The sequence below is a fragment of the Bos javanicus genome, chromosome 24, assembly GCF_032452875.1.
Source record: "Bos javanicus breed banteng chromosome 24, ARS-OSU_banteng_1.0, whole genome shotgun sequence".
NCBI classification, from domain to species: Eukaryota; Metazoa; Chordata; class Mammalia; order Artiodactyla; family Bovidae; genus Bos; species Bos javanicus.
In genome coordinates this window covers 46,569,270-46,591,663 of record NC_083891.1, presented here as the reverse complement: position 1 = coordinate 46,591,663, position 22,394 = coordinate 46,569,270, and the positions used below count along the sequence as shown (strand labels likewise).

Below are 22,394 nucleotides of genomic sequence, written 5' to 3'. Positions count from 1 at the left end.
TCACTCAGTCGTGTCTGACACTTTGCGACCCCATGGACTGTAGCCAGCCAGGCTCCTCCGTCCATGGGATTTACCAGGCAAGAGTACTGGAGTGGGTTGCCATTTCCTTCTCTGGGGGATCTTCCCAACCCAGGGATAGAACCCAGGTCCTCCCGCATTGCAGGCAGACGCTTTACTGTCTGAGCAACCAGGGAAGGTCTTATACCAGGTAAGGTATAGGTAAATAAACATTCATGTGCACACCATCCTAGTTAAGAAATAGTTCATTAGACCAGCAGGGTGCCCTTCTCTGATTACATCCACATTATATAGATATAAAATTATATATATATAAATCACAAGTTTTATATATGCATATTTTTTATAATTAGTGTGTGTGTTTTAAAATTTTATACAAATTGAATAATGCTGTATGTATTTGGGATGTTTTGGTTTATCATTGTTTTTGAATTTCCATTGTGTAAATGTAAATACTAGTTTATTGTTTCTTGTTGGAAAAATTTCCTTTTTCCCCCTCCTATAGCAGGCGCCTAAATCTCTCTTCTATATGTCTGAAATCCAAAAAGCTCTGAAAATGTGTGTGTGGGCACACACACACACAAGTAACTTACTTTGTGAACAAAGTTAACTTGCACTGATACGATGCTATTTGTAATCTTTGTCGATCTCATTTAATGTGAATATTTAATACAATATGTTTTACTGTAGAAATTCTAGGAGTAGCATTGCATTGTGGGAATTAAAGATACTTGCATCTTCAACAATACTGGATAATGCTAGGTTATTTTCTAAAGAGTATTGTATCAGTATTTACTCCCTCCAGTAATGTAGAGGTTTTCATTACTTAGCACTTTTATTAAACTTCAGAAGTTTTTGCTGGAGAGTATAAAATATCACTTTTTAGTTTTCAATTTTTTGATTTTTGCTAATGAGTTTGAGCATCTTTTACTGTGCTGGTTAACGTGTTCTTCCCTCATCTGAGATTCTATTCATGTCTTTTGCCCATGTTTGTACTAGGTTTCTTTTTTTTTTTTTTAATATATATATTTTTATTGGGGTAGAGTTGCTTTACAGTGTTGTGTTGGTTTCTGCTGTACAGCGTTATGAATCGGCTCTGGGTACACATAGATTCCCTCCCTCTTCAGCCTCCCTTCCTCTCCCCCATCCCACCCCTCTAAGTTGTCACAGACACAGGATTGAGTTCCTTGTTTTAAGCAACTTCCTACAAGTTATGTGTTTTACACATGGCAGTGTATATGCTTCAGTGCCGCTCTGTCAGTCTGTCCCGCCCTCTCCTTCCTCTGCTGTGTTCACAAGTCCGTTGTCTACATTGGTAACGTGTATTTTTCAACGCTCTCAGTTCATCAGACCCTCTCCTTTCCAGACTGTGTCCACAAGTCTGTTCTATACTTCTGTGTCTCTGTTTCTGCCCTGCATATAGGTTCATCAGTACCGTTTTTTCTAGGTCCCATATATATGCATTGATATACAGTATTTGTTTTTCTCCTCCTGACTTTATTCATTCTGTATAATAGGCTCAAGGTTCATCCACATCAGTTCAGCTGACTCAAATTCGTTCCCTTTTATGGCTCAGTTTTTTTAAAAAATTTCCTCCTGATTTGTAGTAGTTCCACGATTGAATCTATCTAGACTTTCTAGACGAGTTTCTTAGTCTGCAGCACCATCACATAGTTTTAATTACTTTAACTTTTTAACAGCTCCCATAAAAACAGACTTCTACTGCTATAGGGCATATGTAAGTAAGCAGAGCACAGCAAGAAATAGAACATGACTGGCATCCATTCCCAGGAGTCCTTTCCCAGTGACTAACCTCCTCCTCCTCAGAAGATACCTACTGGCCAGACTTGAACATCTTACACTAGTTTTGCTTGTTTTTTGAATCTTATTTAAATGGACCTGTATAGTGTAGTGTATATTTTTTGTGTCTCATTTTTTCTTCTCAGTTTTGTTTGCGAGATTCATCCGTATTGTTGTATACAGTTGTAGTTTTTTGTTAATTTCCTTCCGCTAGCAAAGTAATAGAGTTCCAGTTGCTTCTTGTGCTTTCTCATCCATCCTTTTAATTTTAGACATTTTGGTGGATGTTCACTGGTTTTCATTTGAATTCCATAATGATTAACGATGTTAAGCCCTTTTTAATACACTTATTGGTCTTTTGTGGGGTGGCTTGCTAAGTCTTTTCCCATTTTTGTATTGGGCCATCTGTCTTTTTCATACTGATTTGTAGGAGTTTATTAACGTATCCCAGATACCAGGGCTTGTATGTTGTATTTTGCAAATATCTTCTCAGTTTTCCCAGCCCTATAAGTGTATTTAAAGTTCTGTTTGATTTCTTAACTTCCCCATTGCCCCCTTTCCTTTGGCAGGTATCTCCAGGGGAAAAGAGGCATCAAATATTAGATTCCATATTCTAGGCTTCCCTTCTTTCCACAGTCTTGGCCTTCCAGGTTCTTACTGCCTTTGTTGTGCTTCTTGCCTTCCAACAATTTATTTTTTCTTAAATTATGTTCAGTTTTAAAGTTTTCATAGAGTTGGTATGAAACCATCTAGTCAGTCATTGAGGGACACAGAAGTAGGCCAAGTCCTCCTGCCTTGTAGCTCCTCAAAACTTCTTGGTGGTTTGCTCCTCCATATAATTTTAGGATCAGTTTTTAAAGTTCTGTAGATACGTGCACAGCTGTTGGGGTTTTGATGGGAAATGCATTGAATTTGTAAACCAATTTGAAGGAAACTGACATTTTGTTATTGTTTCTTAAGCATGAACGTGGCAATATTCATTCACTTAGGTCTTTTACAGTCTAATTCAATAAAGTTTTTATAATTTTCTTCTAACAGTTTCAAAAAACGATTGCAAGTATTTTGTTAGATTTATTTCTAGGTGCCTTATTTTTGTGTCAAATCAGTAACGGTATCTTTAAAAATTATATTTTCTACCTTGCTGGTGTAAAGAAGTACAATTTGACTTTGTATAATGGACTTGGTATTGTTCTAATTGTGATAAATTGTATATAGAATTCTTTTGGATTTTCTGCGTAGACAGATCTGTGAATAATGACCTCTTTGTTTCCTCCTTTCCAATTCTTATGCTTTTTTTTTTCTTCTTTCTTTTTCTTGTCTTAATGTGCTGGCTAGGATCTCCAGTACAATGTTGAATAGAAGCGGTGATGGGGGCATCGTGATCTTGTTCCTGATTTTAAAGGGAATGCTTTCAGAGTTTCACAGTTAAGTATGATGCTTGCTGTAGGTTTATTGTAGATAATCTTTTCAGGTTAAGGATGTTCCTTCCTATTGCAAGTTTGCTAATTGAAAAGAAGAATGAATGGATGTTGAATTTTATCACAAACTTTTTCTGCATCTTTTGAGAGGGTCTTATGTTTTTCTTCTGTTAACCTATTAACGTGATGAAATACACTGATTTGTTTTCTAATATTTAAACCAAATTTGTGTTTCGAATATTAAGTCTACCCTGGTCTGTCCCTTTTTTCCATTATTGGACTCAGTTTGAATATAGTTAACGCACGATTTTGGCTTTAATAATGAGTAATATTTCCTCATAAGAAAGTATATATACTTTTCCTCTTTCTTTTGGAGGAGTTTATGTGAGATTAGAAAGATTTGTTTCTTGAGTGTTTGGTAGAACTTCCTTGTACAATTGGGACACATCTTAATCACTGACTCAGTTGCTTTGGTTACAGGATTGCTCGTATTTTCAATTTTCAAACTGATATTGGTAGGTTATACTTTAATAGAAAGTTGTCCATTTCATCCACATTCTTGAGTTTATGGCAGATTTGTAGTTAATGTCCTTTTAATCTTTTTTTTTAGTGCTGCCTTTTTCTTGCTTAGTTTTAAAAGCTAAAAATGCCAATTAAAAAAAAAACAACCCTTTCAGATAATCAAGTTTCTGTCTTTTATATGCTCTTTAACGTATCCTTTCCCTCCTTAATTTCTGTTCTTTATTTCTGTTGGGTTTATTTCTATTTTTCTAATTTCTTAAGTTGGATGACTTGCTTATTAATTTTCAGCATTTTAATAGACATTTAAGATCATGAATAGCTATGTATTTGCTTTCCCTGAATCACACAAGGGATGAATTCTTAATTTATGAGTTCTTTAAAACTTTTATTTGCAGAGGACTTGCCTGGTGGTCCTGTGGCTAAGACTCCAAAGCTCCCAATGCAGAGAGCCCTGGGTCTCTCCCTGGTCGGGTAACTAGATCCTGCATGCCCCAAGTAAAGATCCCATGTCCTGCAGCTAAGACTTGGTGCAAATAAATAAATAAAAATATTTTAAAAGTTTTATTTCTAAACATGCTGGCATTCTTTTAGTTAATTTGGTCATTGATGTGTGTTGTGGCTAGGTAGTGTGATCTATGGGGATACAGTCCTTGGAAATCTGTTGAGACTTCTTGAATTTGGAGAGTTTTTTTGTATTTGAAAACAGTGTATTTTATAGTTGTTGGTGAAAAATTTTATGTGTGTCTAGTATTAGACTTGTTAATTCTATTGTTAGAATCTTGTATCTTTGTTTTTTAAGAATAGATGTTATTCTTCTGCTAGAATTATTTTTCAATTTTCTTTGTAGTTTATATCAGCTTTTTAAAAGACATTTTATAATTGTTACTAGTACATGAAAATTTGAATTTATCATATTGCTGTTGAATTGAAACTTTTACTCTCTGTAGTTCCTCTTTATATCTAATAATGCTTTTTCAGTTACATACTGTTGTTTGATATTAACATACCTATTATTTATTTATTTATTTTTAGGCCATCTTATTCTGCCTGATTTTTAAAATTTCCCCTCCTACATTTTTGTGTTCTTTTATTTTAGTTTTATCTCTTATGAATGTCGTGGTATTGAATTAAAAAATTAATCTGCTGTAATAATGTTGGTCTTTATACTTTAAATTTTTTATTAAGATAATTGTTAATTCGCTGACAATTGCCAGAAGGAATACAGAGGCAACAGAGACATCTGTGTCCTCTTTATCCAGGTACCCCGTTGATAACGCCTTGCTAAACTGTAGTACAATAGCACAGTCAGGGTATTGACATTGACACAAGGTACAGACCATTTCCATCACCACAAGCATCACTCATATTATTGTTTTTATAGCCACACCTATTTCCTTTCCATCCCCTTAATCTCTAGTTCCTTTGCCTTTCCATACAAATTTTAGAATAACCTCATGTATATCTATAAAACGCTTTGGTGAGACTCGGGTAGGAATTGTCTTAAATCTGTGACTTGACATAGGGAAAATCGATTTTGTTGTTTTGTTCCTTGTTCCAGTGCACAAGGGATCCATTTATTTAGCACTTTTTAGACTTCTTTCCGGAGAAGGCAATGGCACCCCACTCCAGTACTCTTGCCTGGAAAATCCCATGGCCGGAGGAGCCTGGTAGGCTGCAGTCCATGGGGTCGCAAAGAGTCGAACACGACTGAGCGACTTCACTTTCACTTTTCTCTCTCACGCATTGGAGAAGGAAATGGCAACCCACTCCAGTGTTCTTGCCTGGAGAACCCTAGGGATGGCGGAGCCTGGTGGGCTGCCGTCTATGGGGTAGCAGCAGACTTCTTTCATTAGTGTTTTGTAGTTAACAGCATACAAGACCTGTATGTGTTTTGTTATAGTTTTGACGGTACATATTTTCATTTTCTTTGGAGTGATTATAAATAGTATTGTGTGTTTTACTTGTTTCCGCATATTCTTTGTTAGTATATAGAGGTGTGATTGTATTTGTGTGTTGGCTTTTGTATCCTGTGACCTTGATGGACTCAATTATTAATTCTCTCTCTCTCTCTAAACAGTTAAAAATTTTTTATTATTTATGTTTGGCTGTGTCAAGTCTTAGCAGTGGCGCTGGGGATCTTTCACAGTGGTGCAGACTCTCTAGTTGTAGCACATGTGGGCTCAGCAGTTGTAACGTGGGCTTGGTTGCTCCATGTCACGTGGGATCTTAGTTCCCTGACTAGGTATCAAACCTGTGTCCCCTGCATTGTAGGGTGGATTCTTAACCACTGGAACCACGAGAGAAATCCCCAGTTATTAATTCTAGTAATTGTTTTGCATACTCCTTGGAATCTGCCAGTACAGGCAGTTTTGTTTTTTTCTTTCAATCGCTGTGTCTTTTCTTTCGTTGGTCTCATTCCACTAGCTAGAACTTCCAGCACATCCTTGCCTCATTCCCAGTCTTAGGGAGAAGCATTCATTTTTTTCCACCATGAGCTATAGTTTTTTTTGTAGGTGCTTTTTGTCAAGGTGAGGTGGTTCTCCTGTATTCCTTTTTTTCTGAGAATTTTTATCATGAGTGGTTGTTGAATTTGTCACATGCTTTTTTCTTCATTGATACACACACACACATATATGTATAATCATGTGATTTTACTTAAGCTGTTAGTATGGTGTACTTCTGTGATTTCAGACATTGAGCTGACTGTTTATTCCGGGAATAAACACTTCACTTGGTCTTAGTATTCTTTTTATATATTGCTGAAATCTGTTTGCTAATACTTGAAGATTTTAGCATCTACAGTTGTGAAGGATGTTGGTTTTATTTTCATTTTTTGTATTGATTTTGTTTGGTTTTGTTATCAGTCTGTTACAACTTCATAAAATAAATTTGGAAATCTCTGATATTGTTTTCCAGAAGTAATTATGTAGAATTGGTACTGATTCTTATTTAAATGTTGAGTAGAATTCTCTGGTAAAATGATCTGGGTGTGGTAATTTTTTTTTTTTAATTATTTTTTTAAATTAAGAGCTAAATTTCCTAATTAGATGGAGTAGTCAAATTATCTATTTCATATTGGGTGAATTTTGATAGTTTGTATTTTTCAAGGAATTGATCCATTTCAACTCAGTTGACAAATTCATGTGTGTAGAGTTGTTCTTAGTATTCCCATATTTTTGATGCTGTGATTTCTGTAGTGATATCCCTTAATGGCTATTTTAATTGGGAAGTATTTCATTTTCATTTGTTGGGATTATTGATATATTTGTATTTATTTCTACACCTTTAGTTTGAGCATGTTTCTTTTTCTGCATTTTGTTTCCTCATCTGTTTTCTTGCTGTCTTTTTTTTTCTTTTTCATGTTTCTCCATTTTACTAGTTGTGAAATACATTTTTTTTTTTTTTTGCTTTCTCACAAACTCTTGGAGTTTAATTAATTTTCTCTTGAAACTTTATATATAAATCTAAAATTACTGTATTTTTCTTCCTTTGCTGTAGAATGTTTTAAACTGCTTACCACGTCTACCAACATTCAGGCATGCCATCTTGCCCAGCACTTTTGTCTTTTCTTAGCCTCACATGTTTCATACTATAATTTTATCCAGTAAATGTTTGTTCAGGTTATTTCCCTCCCTCCCCGGGTTTGTCAGTTTCTTTGCTTATCCTGCTTTCATAATACGCATTCCTTTAGATTACTGTGGTTCAGCCATGGTGGGCTTTTACTTGCTGTTCAGTGTGTTGCTACTGCTGCTAAGTCACTTCAGTTGTGTCCGTCTCTGTGCAACCCCATAGACGGCAGCCCACCAGGCTCCCCCGTCCCTGGGCTTCTCCAGGCAAGAACACTGGAGTGGGTTGCCATTTCCTTCTCCAATGCATGAAAGTGAAAAGTGAAAGTGATGTATCTGTTTTTTAATATGCTGTCTAGGTTTGTCATAGCTTTTCTTCCAAGGAGTATGCTTCTTTTAATTTCGTGGCTGCAGTCACCGTCCATAGTGACTTTGGAGTTCAGGAAAATAAAGTTTGTCACTCTTTCTATTGTTTCCCATCTATTTGCCATGAAGTGATTGATGGGACTGGATGCCATGATCTTAGTGTTTTGAATGCTGAGTCTTAAGCCAGCTTTTCCAGTCTCCTCTTTCACCTTCATCAAGAGGCTCTTTAGTTTCTCTTTGTTCTCTGCCATAAGGGTGGGTGTAAAGCAGCGGAGACAACTCACAGCATCAACAGTCATTTAACCCAGGAACTGCTAGCGAACGTATGACGCAGGGATGATTCCGCAAGTTTCGCAAAGGAAACGAGAGCCTTGAAGTTGAGGAGTGCAGTGGCTGGCCATTAGAAGTTGACAGTGACCAACTGAGAGCAGTCCTCAAAGCTGATCCTCTTACAACTATGCAAGAAGTTGCTGAAGAACTCAGCATCGACCATTCTCTGGTTGTTCAGCACTTGAAGCAAGCTGGAAAGGTGAAAAAGCTCATTAAGTGGGCGCCTCGTGGGCTGACCACAAATCAAAAAAAAGTCATCATTTTGAAGTGTCATCTTCTCTTATCCTACTCAACAACAACGAACCATTTCTCGATTGGACTGTGACGTGCAACGGAAAGTGGATTTTGTACAACAACTGGTGATGTCCAGCTCAGTGGTTGGACCAAGAAGAAGCTCCAAAGCACATCCTGAGCCAAACTTCTACCCAAAACAGGTCCTGGTCACTGTCTGGTGGTCTGCTGCTAGGCTGATTCTCTAGAGCTTTCTGAATCCCAGTGAAACCATTACATCTGAGAAGTGTGCTCAGCAAATTGTTGAGATGTGCCGAAAACTGCAGCTCCTACAGCCAGCATTGGTCAAGAGATTGAGCCCAATTCTTCTCCATGGCAGTGCACAACCAACATTTCAGAATTTGAATGAATTGGGGACCAAGTTTTGCCTCATTCACCGTATTCACCTGCCCTCTCGCCGATCGACTATCACTTCTTCAAGCATCTCGACCACTTTTTGCAGGCAAAGTGTTTCCACAACCAGCAGGAGGCAGAAAATGCTTTCCAAGAGATCGTCCAATTCTGAAGCAGGGTTTTTTTGCTAGAAGAATAAACAAACATTTCTTGTAGGCAAAATGTGTTGATTGTAACAATTCCTATTTTGATTAATAAAGATGTGTTTGAGCCTAGTTATAATGATTTGAAATTCATAGTCCAAACCACATTTACTTGTGTATCAACCAGAGATCAAATTGCCAACATCCACTGCATCATGGAAAAAGCAAGAGAGTTCCAGAAAAACATCTATTTCTGCTTTATTGACTATGCCAAAGCCTTTGACTGTGTGGATCACAAGAAACTGTGGAAAATTCTGAAAGAGGTGGGAACACCAGACCACCTGATCTGCCTCTTGAGAAATCTGTATGCAGGTCAGGAAGCAACAGTTAGTACTGGACATGGAACAACAGACTGGTTCCAAATAGGAAAAGGAGTTCCTCAAGGCTGTACATTGTCACCCTGCTTATTTAACTTCTATGCAGAGTACATCATGAGAAACGCTGGACTGGAAGAAACACAAGCTGGAATCAAGATTGCCGGGAGAAATATCAATCACCTCAGATATGCAGATGATACCACCCTTAAGGCAGAAAGTGAAGAGGAACTCAAAAGCCTCTTGATGAAAGTGGAGAGTGAAAAAGTTGGCTTAAAGCTCCACATTCAGAAAATGAAGATCATGGCATTCAGTCCCATCAGTTCATGGGAAATAGATGGGGAAACAGTGGAAATAGTGGCAGACTTTATTTTTGGGGGCTCAAAAATCACTGCAAATGGTGACTGCAGCCATGAAATTAAAAGACACTTGCTCCTTGGAAGGAAAGTGATGACCAACCTAGATAGCCAACCTAGATAGCATATTCAAAAGCAGAGACATTACTTTGCCAACAAAGGTCCGTCTAGTCAAGGCTATGGTTTTTCCTGTGGTCATGTATGGATGTGAGAGTTGGACTGTGAAGAAGGCTGAGCGCCGAAGAATTGATGCTTTTGAACTGTGTTGTTGGAGAAGACTCTTGAGAGTCCCTTGGACTGCAAGGAGATCCAACCAGTCCATTCTGAAGGAGATCAGCCCTGGGATTTCTTTGGAAGGAATGATGCTAAAGCTGAAACTCCAATACTTTGGCCACCTCATGAGAAGAGTTGACTCATTGGAAAAGACTCTTGATGCTGGGAGGGATTGGGGGCAGGAGGAGAAGGGGACGACAGAGGATGAGATGGCTGGATGGCATCACTGACTCGATGGACGTGAGTCTGAGTGAACTCCGGGAGTTGGTGATGGCCAGGGAGGCCTGGCGTGCTGCGATTCATGGGGTCGCAAAGAGTCGGACACGACTGAGCGACTGAACTGAACTGAACTGAACTGAATAGCATTTATCTAGCTAATCACATGCATTTTTTTGAGCCGGTAAATCTTTTTGTATTGTTTTTCTTCTTACCTTATCCACTTTCAGAATACTAATGAGTTGGTTTCCCAATGTTTTCTAAAGGAGATCAGTGAGTTGTTTAAAGTACCATTATGTACAAATGATTTTTCATATACTTGATATTTGAATCTGATGCAGTGTTAGACTTTTTGCTGCTCACATCAGCTTGTCCTGGGCTGCTGAGTTGTTTTGTGTCCTTCTGACAGGATTTCAGTAGTCCTTGATAATTTGTTTTCTGCATAGGCTGTTCTAGGCATGTCTTGTGCATTTTCAGACTTGCAGTTAGACATTTCCCCAAGGAGCCTGAGCTTTTTTTTTTTTTTTGGTGGGAAATGATATTTAGATCACAATCTCTTTATCCTAGATTCAAACAAATGACTTTTTTTTTTTTTTTGTTCTAATGAATATAGAATACTTTAAGTTTAATAGGAAACTTGAATAGATAGTGCCATGTACCCCACCAGTTTGCCCTTGTCATGCAAACTTTTTATTACGGAAACTTTCTAGGTGATAAAGGTAGAGAATTCTCTGTGTATCCCATACCTTGTATTATCAACTTGGGTCTTTTTTCACGTTGCCCGGTTGTGTCTGTTTGTACTGCAGTATGCCAGGCCTCCCTGTCCCTCACTATCTCCCAGAGTTTGCCCAAGTTCATGTCCATTGCATCGGTGATATCACCCAGCTATAGGATTCTCTGATGCCCTCTTCTCCTTCTGTCCTCAGTCTTTCCCAGCATCAGAGACTTTTCCAGTGAGTTGGCTGTTCATGTCAGGTGACCAGAACACTGGAGCTTCAGCATCAGTCCTTCCAATGAATATTCAGGGTTGATTTTCTTTAAGATTAACTGGTTTGATGTCTTTGCTGTCCAAGGGACTCTCAGGTGTCTTCTCCAGCAGGACAGTTCGAAGACATCAATTCTTTGGCACTCTGCCTTCTTTACGGTCCAGCTCTCACCACTGTATTTGACCACTGGGAAGACCAGAGCCTTAACTATAGGCAGTGTGATGTCTCTGTTTTTCAGCACACTGTCTAGGTTTGTCATAGCTTTCCTGCCAAAAGCATCGTGTATGTCCTCATCTACTCTCCCCAAATGATTTTAACAAATTCCGTGTACTTTATAGAAGTTTTATCTGTAAATATTTGAGTATGTGAAGTCATTTTAACCAAGTAATTTATTGAATTTATCTTAAGCCATTTTTATTTTCCTAGATTAAATTATATTTTAGGTACTTTGAGGCTTTTATGTCTGTGCTCATAGGAAACATTACTGTGTTACCAGAAGATGCCTTATCATCTGTCTTGGGAGATGACAGAATGGGTGGTATCCTGGATCCCTGTTTCATCAGCTTTTCTCTGAAATTTTGGTTGGATGCGTGGACTTACCTGCTGAAGTTTGAAATACAGTAATATTTTAAAAGTTCGTGTTTTGTGTTCAGTAATTTTTTCCATGTTTGTTTTCTAGCGTGTATTTGATTTTCTGATTCTTAAGCTCTTGAATAGTTTAAGGAAGAAATTCCATTTTTCCCTTGAAGAGGTAGAGGAATTTATTTACTAAGCTATTTTGTCTAGGCAGATAATTTTGGAAGTAGAGCAGGACAAAGATAATACTCCTTGAATCAGATTGAGTAACATATTTTTCTAGGAAATAACTTTGTCTTTAAGTTAGACTAAAGGAACATTTCATGCAAAGATGAGCTCGATAAAGGACAGAAATGGTATGGACCTAACAGAAGCAGAAGATATTAAGAAGAGATGGCAAGAATACACAGAAGAACTGTACAAAAAGATCTTCACGACCCAGATAATCACGATGGTGTGATCACTGACCTAGAGCCAGACATCCTGGAATGTGAAGTTAAGTGGGCCTTAGAAAGCATCACTACAAACAAAGCTAGTGGAGGTGATGGAATTCCAGTGGAGCTATTCCAAATCCTGAAAGATGATGCTGTGAAAGTGCTGCAGTCAATATGCCAGCACATTTGGAAAACTCAGCAGTGGCCACAGGACTGGAAAAGGTCAGTTTTCATTCCAATCCCAAAGAAAGGCAATGCCAAAGAATGCTCAAACTACCGCACAATTGCACTCATCTCACACGCTAGTAAAGTAATGCTCAAGGTTCTCCAAGCCAGGCTTCAGCAATATGTGAACCGTGAACTTCCTGATGTTCAAGCTGGTTTTAGAAAAGGCAGAGGAACCAGAGATCAAATTGCCAACATCCGCTGGATCATGGAAAAAGCAAGAAAGTTCCAGAAAAACATCTATTTCTGCTTTATTGACTATGCCAAAGTCTTTGACTGTGTGGCTCACAATAAACTGTGGAAAATTCTGAAAGAGATGGGAATACCAGACCACCTGATCTGCCTCTTGAGAAATTTGTATGCAGGTCAGGAAGCAACAGTTAGTACTGGGCATGGAACAACAGACTGGTTCCAAATAGGAAAAGGAGTATGTCAAGGCTGTATATTGTCACCCTGTTTATTTAACTTCTATGCAGAGTACATCATGAGAAACGCTGGACTGGAAGAAACACAAGCTGGAATCAAGATTGCCGGGAGAAATATCAATAACCTCAGATACGCAGATGACACCACCCTTATGGCAGAAAGTGAAGAGGAACTCAAAAGCCTCTTGTTGAAAGTGAAAGTGGAGAGTGAAAAAGTTGGCTTAAAGCTCAACATTCAGAAAACGAAGGTCATGGCATCCAGTCCCATCACTTCATGGGAAATAGATGGGGAAACAGTGGAAACAGTGTCAGACTTTATTTTAGGGGGCTCCAAAATCACTACAGATGGTGACTGCAGCCATGAAATTAAAAGACGCTTACTCCTTGGAAGGGAAGTTTTATGACCAACCTAGATAGCATATTCAAAAGCAGAGACATTACTTTGCCAACAAAGGTTCGTCTAGTGAAGGCTATGGTTTTTCCTGTGGTCATGTATGGATGTGAGAGTTGGACTGTGAAGAAGGCTGAGCGCCAAAGAATTGATGCTTTAGAACTGTGGTGTTGGAGAAGACTCTTGAGAGTCCCTTGGACTGCAAGGAGATCCAATCAATCCATTCTAAAGGAGATTGGTCCTGGGTGTTCTTTGAAAGGAATGATGCTAAAGCTGAAACTCCAGTACTTTGGCCACCTCATGTGAAGAGTTGACTCATTGGAAAAGACTCTGATGCTGGGAGGGATTGGGGGCAGGAGGAGAAGGGGATGACAGAGGATGAGATGGCTGGATGGCATCACTGACTCGATGGACGTGAGTCTGAGTGAACTCCGGGAGTTGGTGATGGACAGGGAGGGGGCGTGCTGCGATTCATGGAGTTGCAAAGAGTCAGACACAACTGAGGGACTGATCTGATCTGATAACAGCATGTGCTGTTCTCTTAAAGAAATTTGCTTAGTATTTGTAGTCTTTATGTTTCTCTTCTCATTCTTAGGACTGTATTTGTTTTCTTCCCGCTTTTTCCAGATTGAATTTATAGACTTTTAGTATTTTGCTTTCTAAGTCATGTTTTCTTGTATCTTAATTTGTCACTGTTTTCTAGGGTGTGTTTGTTGTCGACTTCTTTTGCTTCTTGAACTGACTTCTTTATTTTAAATCTTGTACAAAAAGAAGGTGTTTAGGAGATCAGTGTGTTGTAAAGAAGAGATCCATTTCAAATATCTCAAGGAAAATGGGATTTAATCATAGGGATTACATGATCTCACAGGAGTAAGGCCCAGGAATTGAGGTCTCCTATGACTTCTGGAATTGCATCTATCTTTCTAATTTGCCGTAGTAGTCTTTCTTACGGCATCAGCTTAATCGTGCCTTTGATGGATTGATGACGTATCTGATTTTTTTAATGCATCCCTGCTTATAAATGCAGGTGTAGATTGTTTTAATACTGTATCTGGAAAAGGCGATATTAATAACGTGATTGGTCAGTTTGCCTCAGCAGCTCTTCTCCTTTCCCTATATTATATGTCATAGCAGATGGAGGATCTACAGAGCTGAATTGATCTTTACCGTGACGTCTAACCCGCTATAGCTTCGCCAAATTCTGTGCTTTTTTGGGCTCACATAGCACCGTCAACTTGCCTTCAGTCCTATATGTAATGTTCAGTTGTATAAAGTTCCAGCTTTAAGTTTTTTAAATAATTTTGACAGTGAAAAAGCTTGTTTTACATTTGTAGTCTTAATTGAATGTCAGTTAACCTAGATTAACTTTATTGAACCAATTAGCTCTTCCTTAGCAATCAGATTATCTTTTTTAAAAATCAGTCATGCCGGCATAGTTCATGAATTTTCTCAAAGTCAGTCCACAAACATTGATTGAGAAATTTCTCTGTAGCAGCACAGCATTGTAACTGAAGTATTAGAGGGCAGACTTGGAAGCAGGCAGGATGGACTGGATAAAATCCACCTGAAAAGGAGTGTTATTAAAAACACTGACATCAGAGGTTGGTGGAAAACAGTAGCTGAAACCCATTTATGGTAGTATTCATAGCAGGCTCACCTTACCTGGTGACTGCTGAAATTGGTTGAAGACAGATATTTTTTTAAAAAGGCATAACTTGAAGAAGAAGCAGGATCCAGCAATGTTTGCCAAGAAACACATGTTCATTGGAGTTGACTGATTAAGCTTCTTAGGGGATATCTTAATAGTAAATGCTAAATAAAGGGAGAGTTTTGTTGTTTTAAACTAGAAATTACCAGAAAGATGGTGTGACCTCCAGTGTCCTGAGTTCTGAATCTGGGACCTTCAGCTACTGATTGCTGGTGTGAAGTTTTCCACAGGACACTGTGGACTCTCAGAGCCATCGTCTTTGAGCAGATGCCTGCAGTAGGATATCTTGGCAGCATTTTGCAGGGCAAAGGCTGCCCTGTCTCCTGTTGTTGTTTCCTTGCACCTCTCCAAACCTGGGGATTTCTGTTTTGCTTCACAATACTGTAATTCTGCATTCTATCTCCTTATTCTTTTTCATTTGTGTATTTACAATAGATGTTAGACCAAGTACATTAGCATTCTTTGCCAAATAAAATTCCCATTGAAAATAAGTATTATGAGACCTCCCAGAAATTCCTTTTTGAAAGTCAAGCTTTAGAATGCCTTGTGGTCTATTTTGTCATTTCTGTAAAACAAGTTTCCTTAAAATGAAGAATTACCTGAAAATAAGGGTAAGGAGAGATGCTGTGAATTCTGAGTTAGTTTGGTTTCTTTATAAAGACTCACAGGTAGCGTATGTCTGTAGGACTGTCATTGTTCATTGTTTTTGTTGTTAGTGTTCTCCTAACAACTAGTTCAGCTAACGCTAGTGTTGTTAGATTTAATGTTATTTGTGCTACTGTAGTATAAGTAGATTTCAGTTGAAGTATTTTTTAAGATTGATGACTTTGGGAAAGAGGCATTGCATTTCTTGCTTGGGAGGAAACTTCCTGAAAAGCTGTCATAGTCTTTATATGCCTGAAACTGTGACTCTTAACTGATGTGCCATTAGATAGGCCCCAGATTCTCTTGTTTTCCATCTTTGTTGTCCTGAGCATAGGGGATCAGTTCAGTTCAGTCACTCCAGCTGAACTGATAGTCACTCCAACTGAACTGATGGTCACTCTTTGTGACCCCATGGACTGCAGCAGCCAGACTTCCCTGTCCATCACCAACTCCTGGAGCCTACTCAAACTCATGTCCATTGCGTTGGTGATGCGATCCAACCGTCTCAACTTCTGTCGTCCCCTTCTCCTCCTTCCTTCAGTCTTTCCCAGCATTAGGGTCTTTTCCAATGAGTCGGTTCTTTGCATCAGGTGGCCAGAGCACAAGGGTAGGGTAAGATAAATAAAATCTTCCTTTTACCCATGGGGGAGGTGAAACAAATTAAAATATAATGATCATGGTACTTGTGATATATGTTGCTGTTAGAGTGTGATTTAGATCCATACTCCTCCCCTAACCCCTTGAAGTGGGGTTAGTCCAAACTGAGATGTACTCAAGTGTGAGATACACACTTGGTATTGAAAACTTAGTATGAAAAAAGATTTTGTTGACACTTAAAAAAAAAATTATGTTTAAATTGCAACCACTGTTTACATGTTGAAATAATGCTTTTGATGTATTGGATTAAATAAAGCATATTATCAAAGTAAATTTAAAACGTATTTTAATGTGGTCACCAGATAGTTTGAAATTATATATGTGGTTCCCATTTCTATTGAATTGCACTGATCAAGAGTATAAAGTGTTTGCTGGGGTTACTATGTAATATTCTCTGACTGTACAATCTGAAATTTGGAGACAGTATTTGAAGTAGAATTATGATACAGCATATACATTCAGATTACTTTGATATATTTAAATTTGTTTGCATTTTGGAAAACTGGCAAGTATTCCTAACAACTGTTTTAAATACCAAGAAGAGTTTTTTTGTTTTTTTTTTTTAAAGAGTTTTAGCAGTTGTTCTTGGGCTATCAGTGACACTTAAAAGTGCAAAACAGAGGAATTATTATGAATCACTGCCAACTGTAGTATGGCCCCTGCATACTGACCAGGTTGAATAGGCATCCCAGGCAGCTGTAGGGCATGCAGTGCCGAGGAGGGGGGCTGGTTGGTTTCCGAAAAGGCTTTGGACGACACAGGTCTTGCTTCTCTTTCTGGTCACGTGGTGCTTGTACGGTACGGCCAGTACAGGTGAAGCTGACCCAAGTGTGGTTTACCTCTAAGTTCAGAATCTGAAAATGACATAAGTAGATGGGTTTATGACGCACGCAGTAAATGATAGGAAGAATTTACTAGGTTTGTTGAATAAATAACAAGGTGAAATGTGGAACAGCTATATATAGTCTTCATTTTACACCACAGAGTTCTTGTTTTACACGTGAGAATTTCAGTCATTTTAGGAATTTGACTGCTGAATAAAGATGATGTGATTTTTATCTTTAGTATTAAAAAAAATCCTAATTTTCTTAGTGATTAAGTGAAGTTGCTCAGTTGTGTCTGACTCTCTGCGGCACCATGGACTGTAGCCTCCCACACTCCTCCGTCTATAGAATTTTCAAGGCAAGAGTATTGGAGTGGGTTGTCATTTCCTTCTCCAGGGCATCTTCCCGACCCAGGGATGGCTTTACCATCTCTGGGAAACCCTGTTGTCCCTTCATATTGGAGTTGGGGTGAAAAATTTATTGGATTTTGGATTACGGTTCTGTCTTGATTTTTGTGGATTTTTCCTGCTTAGCATCAGAAACTTTAGAGGTACATTGTTGCAGAAACTTAAATTTTTTTGTTCAATTGGTGATAATACTGTAATAAACATTACACTGTGTATTGTACACTGTGAAAAGGAGTATTTTCATTGGTTATAGATTTCATAGATAGTGAAGTGGTCAACAGAAACCAACAGACTATAGATTTCCAAAATTGAGAACAGCAAAACATAATTAAAACCACAATGTGAATGTAATTGCGGGGAAGGGTGGTGGTGGTAGAAACAGTTAACAGTTGTAAGTGATATGTGAAAATGCTGATTACTAGCACATGCCAGTTGATATTAACAATGTTGGAAAAATCTGAAATTATAGTATATTTTAGATAGCGTTTTTATGTGTTTGAGGTTATTGGCTTATATCCTTTTTTTTTTTTTCTTTCCTTTTAGAATATGGTTTCTAGTTTTAGGGTTTCTGAACTACAAGTGTTACTAGGCTTTGCCGGACGGAATAAAAGTGGACGTAAGCATGACCTCCTGATGAGGGCGTTGCATTTATTGAAGAGTGGCTGCAGCCCTGCGGTTCAGATTAAAATCCGAGAATTGTATAGACGCCGATACCCTCGGACTCTCGAAGGCCTTTCTGATTTATCTGCAATCAAATCACCAGTTTTCAGTTTGGATGGTAGCTCCTCACCTGTAGAACCTGACTTGGCTGTGGCTGGAATCCACGCGTTGCCTTCCACTTCAGTTACACCTCATTCTCCGTCCTCTCCTGTTGGTTCTGTGCTGCTTCAAGATACTAAACCCGCATTTGAGATGCAGCAGCCATCTCCCCCAATCCCTCCTGTCCATCCTGATGTGCAGTTAAAAAACTTACCCTTTTATGATGTCCTTGATGTTCTCATCAAGCCCACGAGTTTAGGTAAGTGTTAGAGAAATCCGTTTCTTCTGGACAAGAGAGTGAATAAAGCAAGAGGGCTTGACTGAATTGCATATTATAAAATCAAGGCATTAAAATGCCAAATGCTTAAATGTACAGGTAAAAAGAAATACGGGCAACCATGACAAATCTGGCATAAAACTTTAATTCATTGATCAAACTTCCTTCTTACAGCTTAGAACTCAAATTGCTTCAGGGTGTATACGAACAGACACAAATCTTATTTATTGCCTGTGATTCTGCCTTTTGATATTTTTACTGTTTTTACAGAGACTTAGTTTCTGTTCAGCATAGCTTTTTAAACTGTTTTTGCAAGAAATCTTTTTTACTTAAATTTTTCCTAAGGTGACAGTTTGCCACATATTTTAGCTTTTTGTTTAATAACCAGTGACTGCTCAGAAAACGTAATAAATTTTATATTATTAGACATTGATACATGTGACTCCAACACGTTTTTACCTCAGAATTTTCACCACATTTTTACCACAGAAGTTGATGACTTCTGTGCTGTAATGGCATAATTTCCTCCTGGCTAATGAAATTAATTACAGAGGTATTTGAATTTGTTGATAAATTGCTTGGGAAATGACATTTCAGAGTTAGGCTGGGAGATCATTTTCCTGTCCATCCTAGGAAAAACGCTTTTTTGTTTCAAGTCATTTGAAAACTCTCTTAAATATATTAATATGCTTTTTTCATTTTGTATAGGATTATACTTGTACATCTCGGTTGAGCTAGAAGGAAGTTTTGAGGTTAATGGGGTCAACATGGCCTGATAGTGGTGGGCTCCTTACATTGTTTTGTTTAGCACACCTGAACCAGGCAGGTAGAATAATGTATTTTATCCCTTCATTAACATTCATTCTGAAATAAGGATTCTATATTTGTTCATGTTTTATTGTTTTTACAAAGTCTTGTGAGCAGAATTATTGCATCATAGTCAGGACTCTTGATAACATCGTGTTAGATTAGTCTCCAGTACAGCTGTGCCAGTTTGAATTCCACAAAACGAGAGACTGTCTCTCACTGCGGTTTTTCTTCCAGCTTGTATCTTGTTTAGATTTTTCGTTTTTCAAATTAATAACAGGAACAAACATTTAAAATATGTATTAGCTAACTGTTTCTTTTATGGTTTTACTTTCATTTTTAACCAGGTTCGTTATCTGGTTAAAATGTTTCCATAATTTATTTCTCCTTTTTTCATGGTTTTTGATTTGTATCAGTGTACATATGTAGCATCATGGTTCATTCACATGTTTCTTAGCAATCACTGCAAAATTATTTCTTTGTGTTTGGAGAAGGATTCAGACTAGTAGTGTGTGTAGGTGACCCTACCTCCAGGGACTCCTCAGAAATATGGTTAAAGGCAGGACTGAGAAGAAGAGGCCATCTGGGGTCCTGGTTCCAGTGGAAGGTTGAGTGCCTGGAAGGAAGATGACTAGAGACGGAGAAAGGACGCAGCAAGGTGTCTTCTCTGCCCCTGGCATCAGTGGGGCACCAGGTGGCAAACTCTGAAGAGGCTTCATGGAGTGCTTCGTGTTTCATGCTTTCCCTGTGTTCAGAAACAGAAATAGGAATTTTGTTACTTTTCCATGTTCTTTGTAAATTTTTCTTTCATTAACCTTAGTAAGGTTAAAGGAAGGTAGTAGGCTTTTTATAAATTTACTAAAATTTTTGTATCTCATGTGACTTAATGATGTTAATAATACTGGAGGCATTTTGTGTTGAAGAGTGATTAAGAAGAAAACCAGCTTTTTGCTCATAGTTTACATTAGAATGTAAGAAATACATATAACCTTGGGACTTATAATCTTTTGCTCCTGAGCTAAAAAATTGTTGATGCATGTATTTTTCAGGAGTCCTGTTTATCATTGTTTCTGTAAACTTTATAAACTGATACTTTAAAACAAGGCTTAAACATTTCCTTATCCTGCTTTCCCTAAGAAAGAAAAGAAAACTATTTTCTTAATGTATATTCTTAGATTGATAAAACAGTGATCTAAAAAAGGCTAGTTTCATACTGTCTAAAGCAATGCAGTGACATTCAGGAATTGCTTTTAAGTTTTAATGATTTGGTTATATAATGTTGAAAATACTTGTAAAAATAAAAATTTGGGGTAAATCCATTTATTTGGAACACTGTTATGGAGAAACCTACTTAGATTTGGGAAATGAGAAGTAGAAAGCCTTATGAATTGAAAGAGATCCAAAACCATATTTCAGAGCACATATTTTTGGCGTCCTTCGGCCAGTCTGTGTATTCTTGATTTAATATACAGTTGATTAGATGATTTCTAAGCCATCAACACATTGTTGAGCAAGAATTAATTAACAACATGGGAAAGACTGGAAGAGCCCTCATAGGAAAAAAAAAAAAAGCCAACCGAAAAGTCAAAAAATGTTCCAAAACCTCTTGGGAACGTTGAAACCAATAGCCCCTTAGTGAGGGATTCACTGTTACAGCAGGGTGCATCTGTAGATGCTAAACAAGACTGTCTCCACAAAAGAAGATACATTATTATATAGTTTTGCAATTTGGTATTATTTCTATTAAAATTATTTAAATAAAATTAGCATTTAAAATGATAGACTATTGCATCTAGAAAGTGAGTGTCTACAATAATACTATATGAATTTCTCTATAGCTGAGGTTTTACTGTAACAAATGAATTATCCCCTAATCTGAAAACAAATTAATAAAATTTCTCTTCTCCCTTAAATAGCTATTCTCATTTGCTTTTGCTTTCACTAGCAGTGTTTTTGTCTTTTTTTCCTCTATTTTCTGTTTCTTCTGTTTTTTTTTCCTTTGATGATGAAGTCCTTTCTCGTTAAAAAAAATTTGTGTGTATTCAGTCTGTATAAAAGAATATATTAAAGACATTGTTATAAAGAATATTTATGAATGAAAACCTGTGAAACCACTACCCATTTTTTAGGAAAGGAACATTGCCAGTATCTTTGAAACCTTCTTGCCTTTTCCTCTTTGAGTTAAATCACTGTTCTGGATTTTGTGTTTCCTCTTGCTTGTTTTACCATATATGTGTGAGAAAAACTAATGTTCACTTAACTTGCTTTTGAAATGTATGTGGTGTACTGTGTATATATTCGTCTGTGACTAGCTCTTTTTGTTCATTCTCTTTTTAAGCATCTACATGTTGATGTATCGAAGTGTTTAATATTTTATGAAATACCTTCAAAGTGTTGAGTCTGATTCCTTAAAGTTTCTTCACTTTGTTTTTCCGTTTACAAAAGTAATTTATGCTAGTAATTGATAACTTCAGACATGGAAGCATAACAGAAAGGAAGAGTCCCTCGTAGCCACAGTTATTACTCAGCTAGAGTCATTATCAGTAATTAACTGTTTCTCTGGCATATTATGTCATCTTTTTTTCTCATTAAAAAAAAATTCTCATTTTTCTTTATTAAAAAAACCCTTTCTAACCACAGAGCCACTGTGCCACTTTTCTGGTGGAAGGAGAAGGGCATTATTCTGCTTGAATCTACTGTGAAAAGCATCTTCTGGAGTTCTGTGCTATGACAGTCTTAACTGTATTTCTTTTTTTTTTTTCCCCATTTTTAATTTTTTTATTATTATTTTTTTAAATTTTATTTTATTTTTAAACTTTACAATATTGTATTAGTTTTGCCAAATATCGAAATGAATCCACCACAGGTATACATGTATTCCCCATCCTGAACCCTCCTCCCTCCTCCCTCCCCGTACCATCCCTCTGGGTCGTCCCAGTGCACCAGCCCCAAGCATCCAGTATCGTGCATCGAACCTGAACTGGCGACTCCACTGTATTTCTTAGAAATAAATTATGCATCTGTAGATTATAGTAGGTCTATTTTCTTGTAGATGTACCACAGTTGAGCCAGTGTTCTGTTGATGTACTTTTCCAGTTGTTATTTATTCAGAAGTATTTAGTGTATAACGTGTCTTGGGCACTATTCTTGCAGTCTTACAGCCATTGCTGCTGGCAGCACTTTTGCATATGTTTCTGAATACTCGCACTGCATATTCACAAAGTGTCAATGCCTTGGTGTGGATTTGTTGGGTCCAGGAGTATGATT

At 37.6% G+C, this 22,394-nt stretch overlaps 1 protein-coding gene across 11 annotated transcripts in view; it reads left to right on the top strand.

The window, feature by feature from the left end:
- PIAS2 (protein inhibitor of activated STAT 2) overlaps window positions 1-22,394 on the top strand; it is a 106,610-nt gene that overhangs the window by 15,729 nt on the left and 68,487 nt on the right. For 9 of the 11 annotated variants that reach the window (XM_061400090.1, XM_061400088.1, XM_061400086.1 and 6 more), the window contains exon 2: window positions 17,828-18,302. In XM_061400090.1, the coding sequence (XP_061256074.1) occupies window positions 17,828-18,302 (475 nt within the window). Of the gene's footprint in view, window positions 1-3,153; window positions 3,243-4,153; window positions 4,230-17,827; window positions 18,303-22,394 lie in introns of those variants that run through there. The other 2 variants (XM_061400084.1, XM_061400085.1) reach the window with 2 other exon arrangements.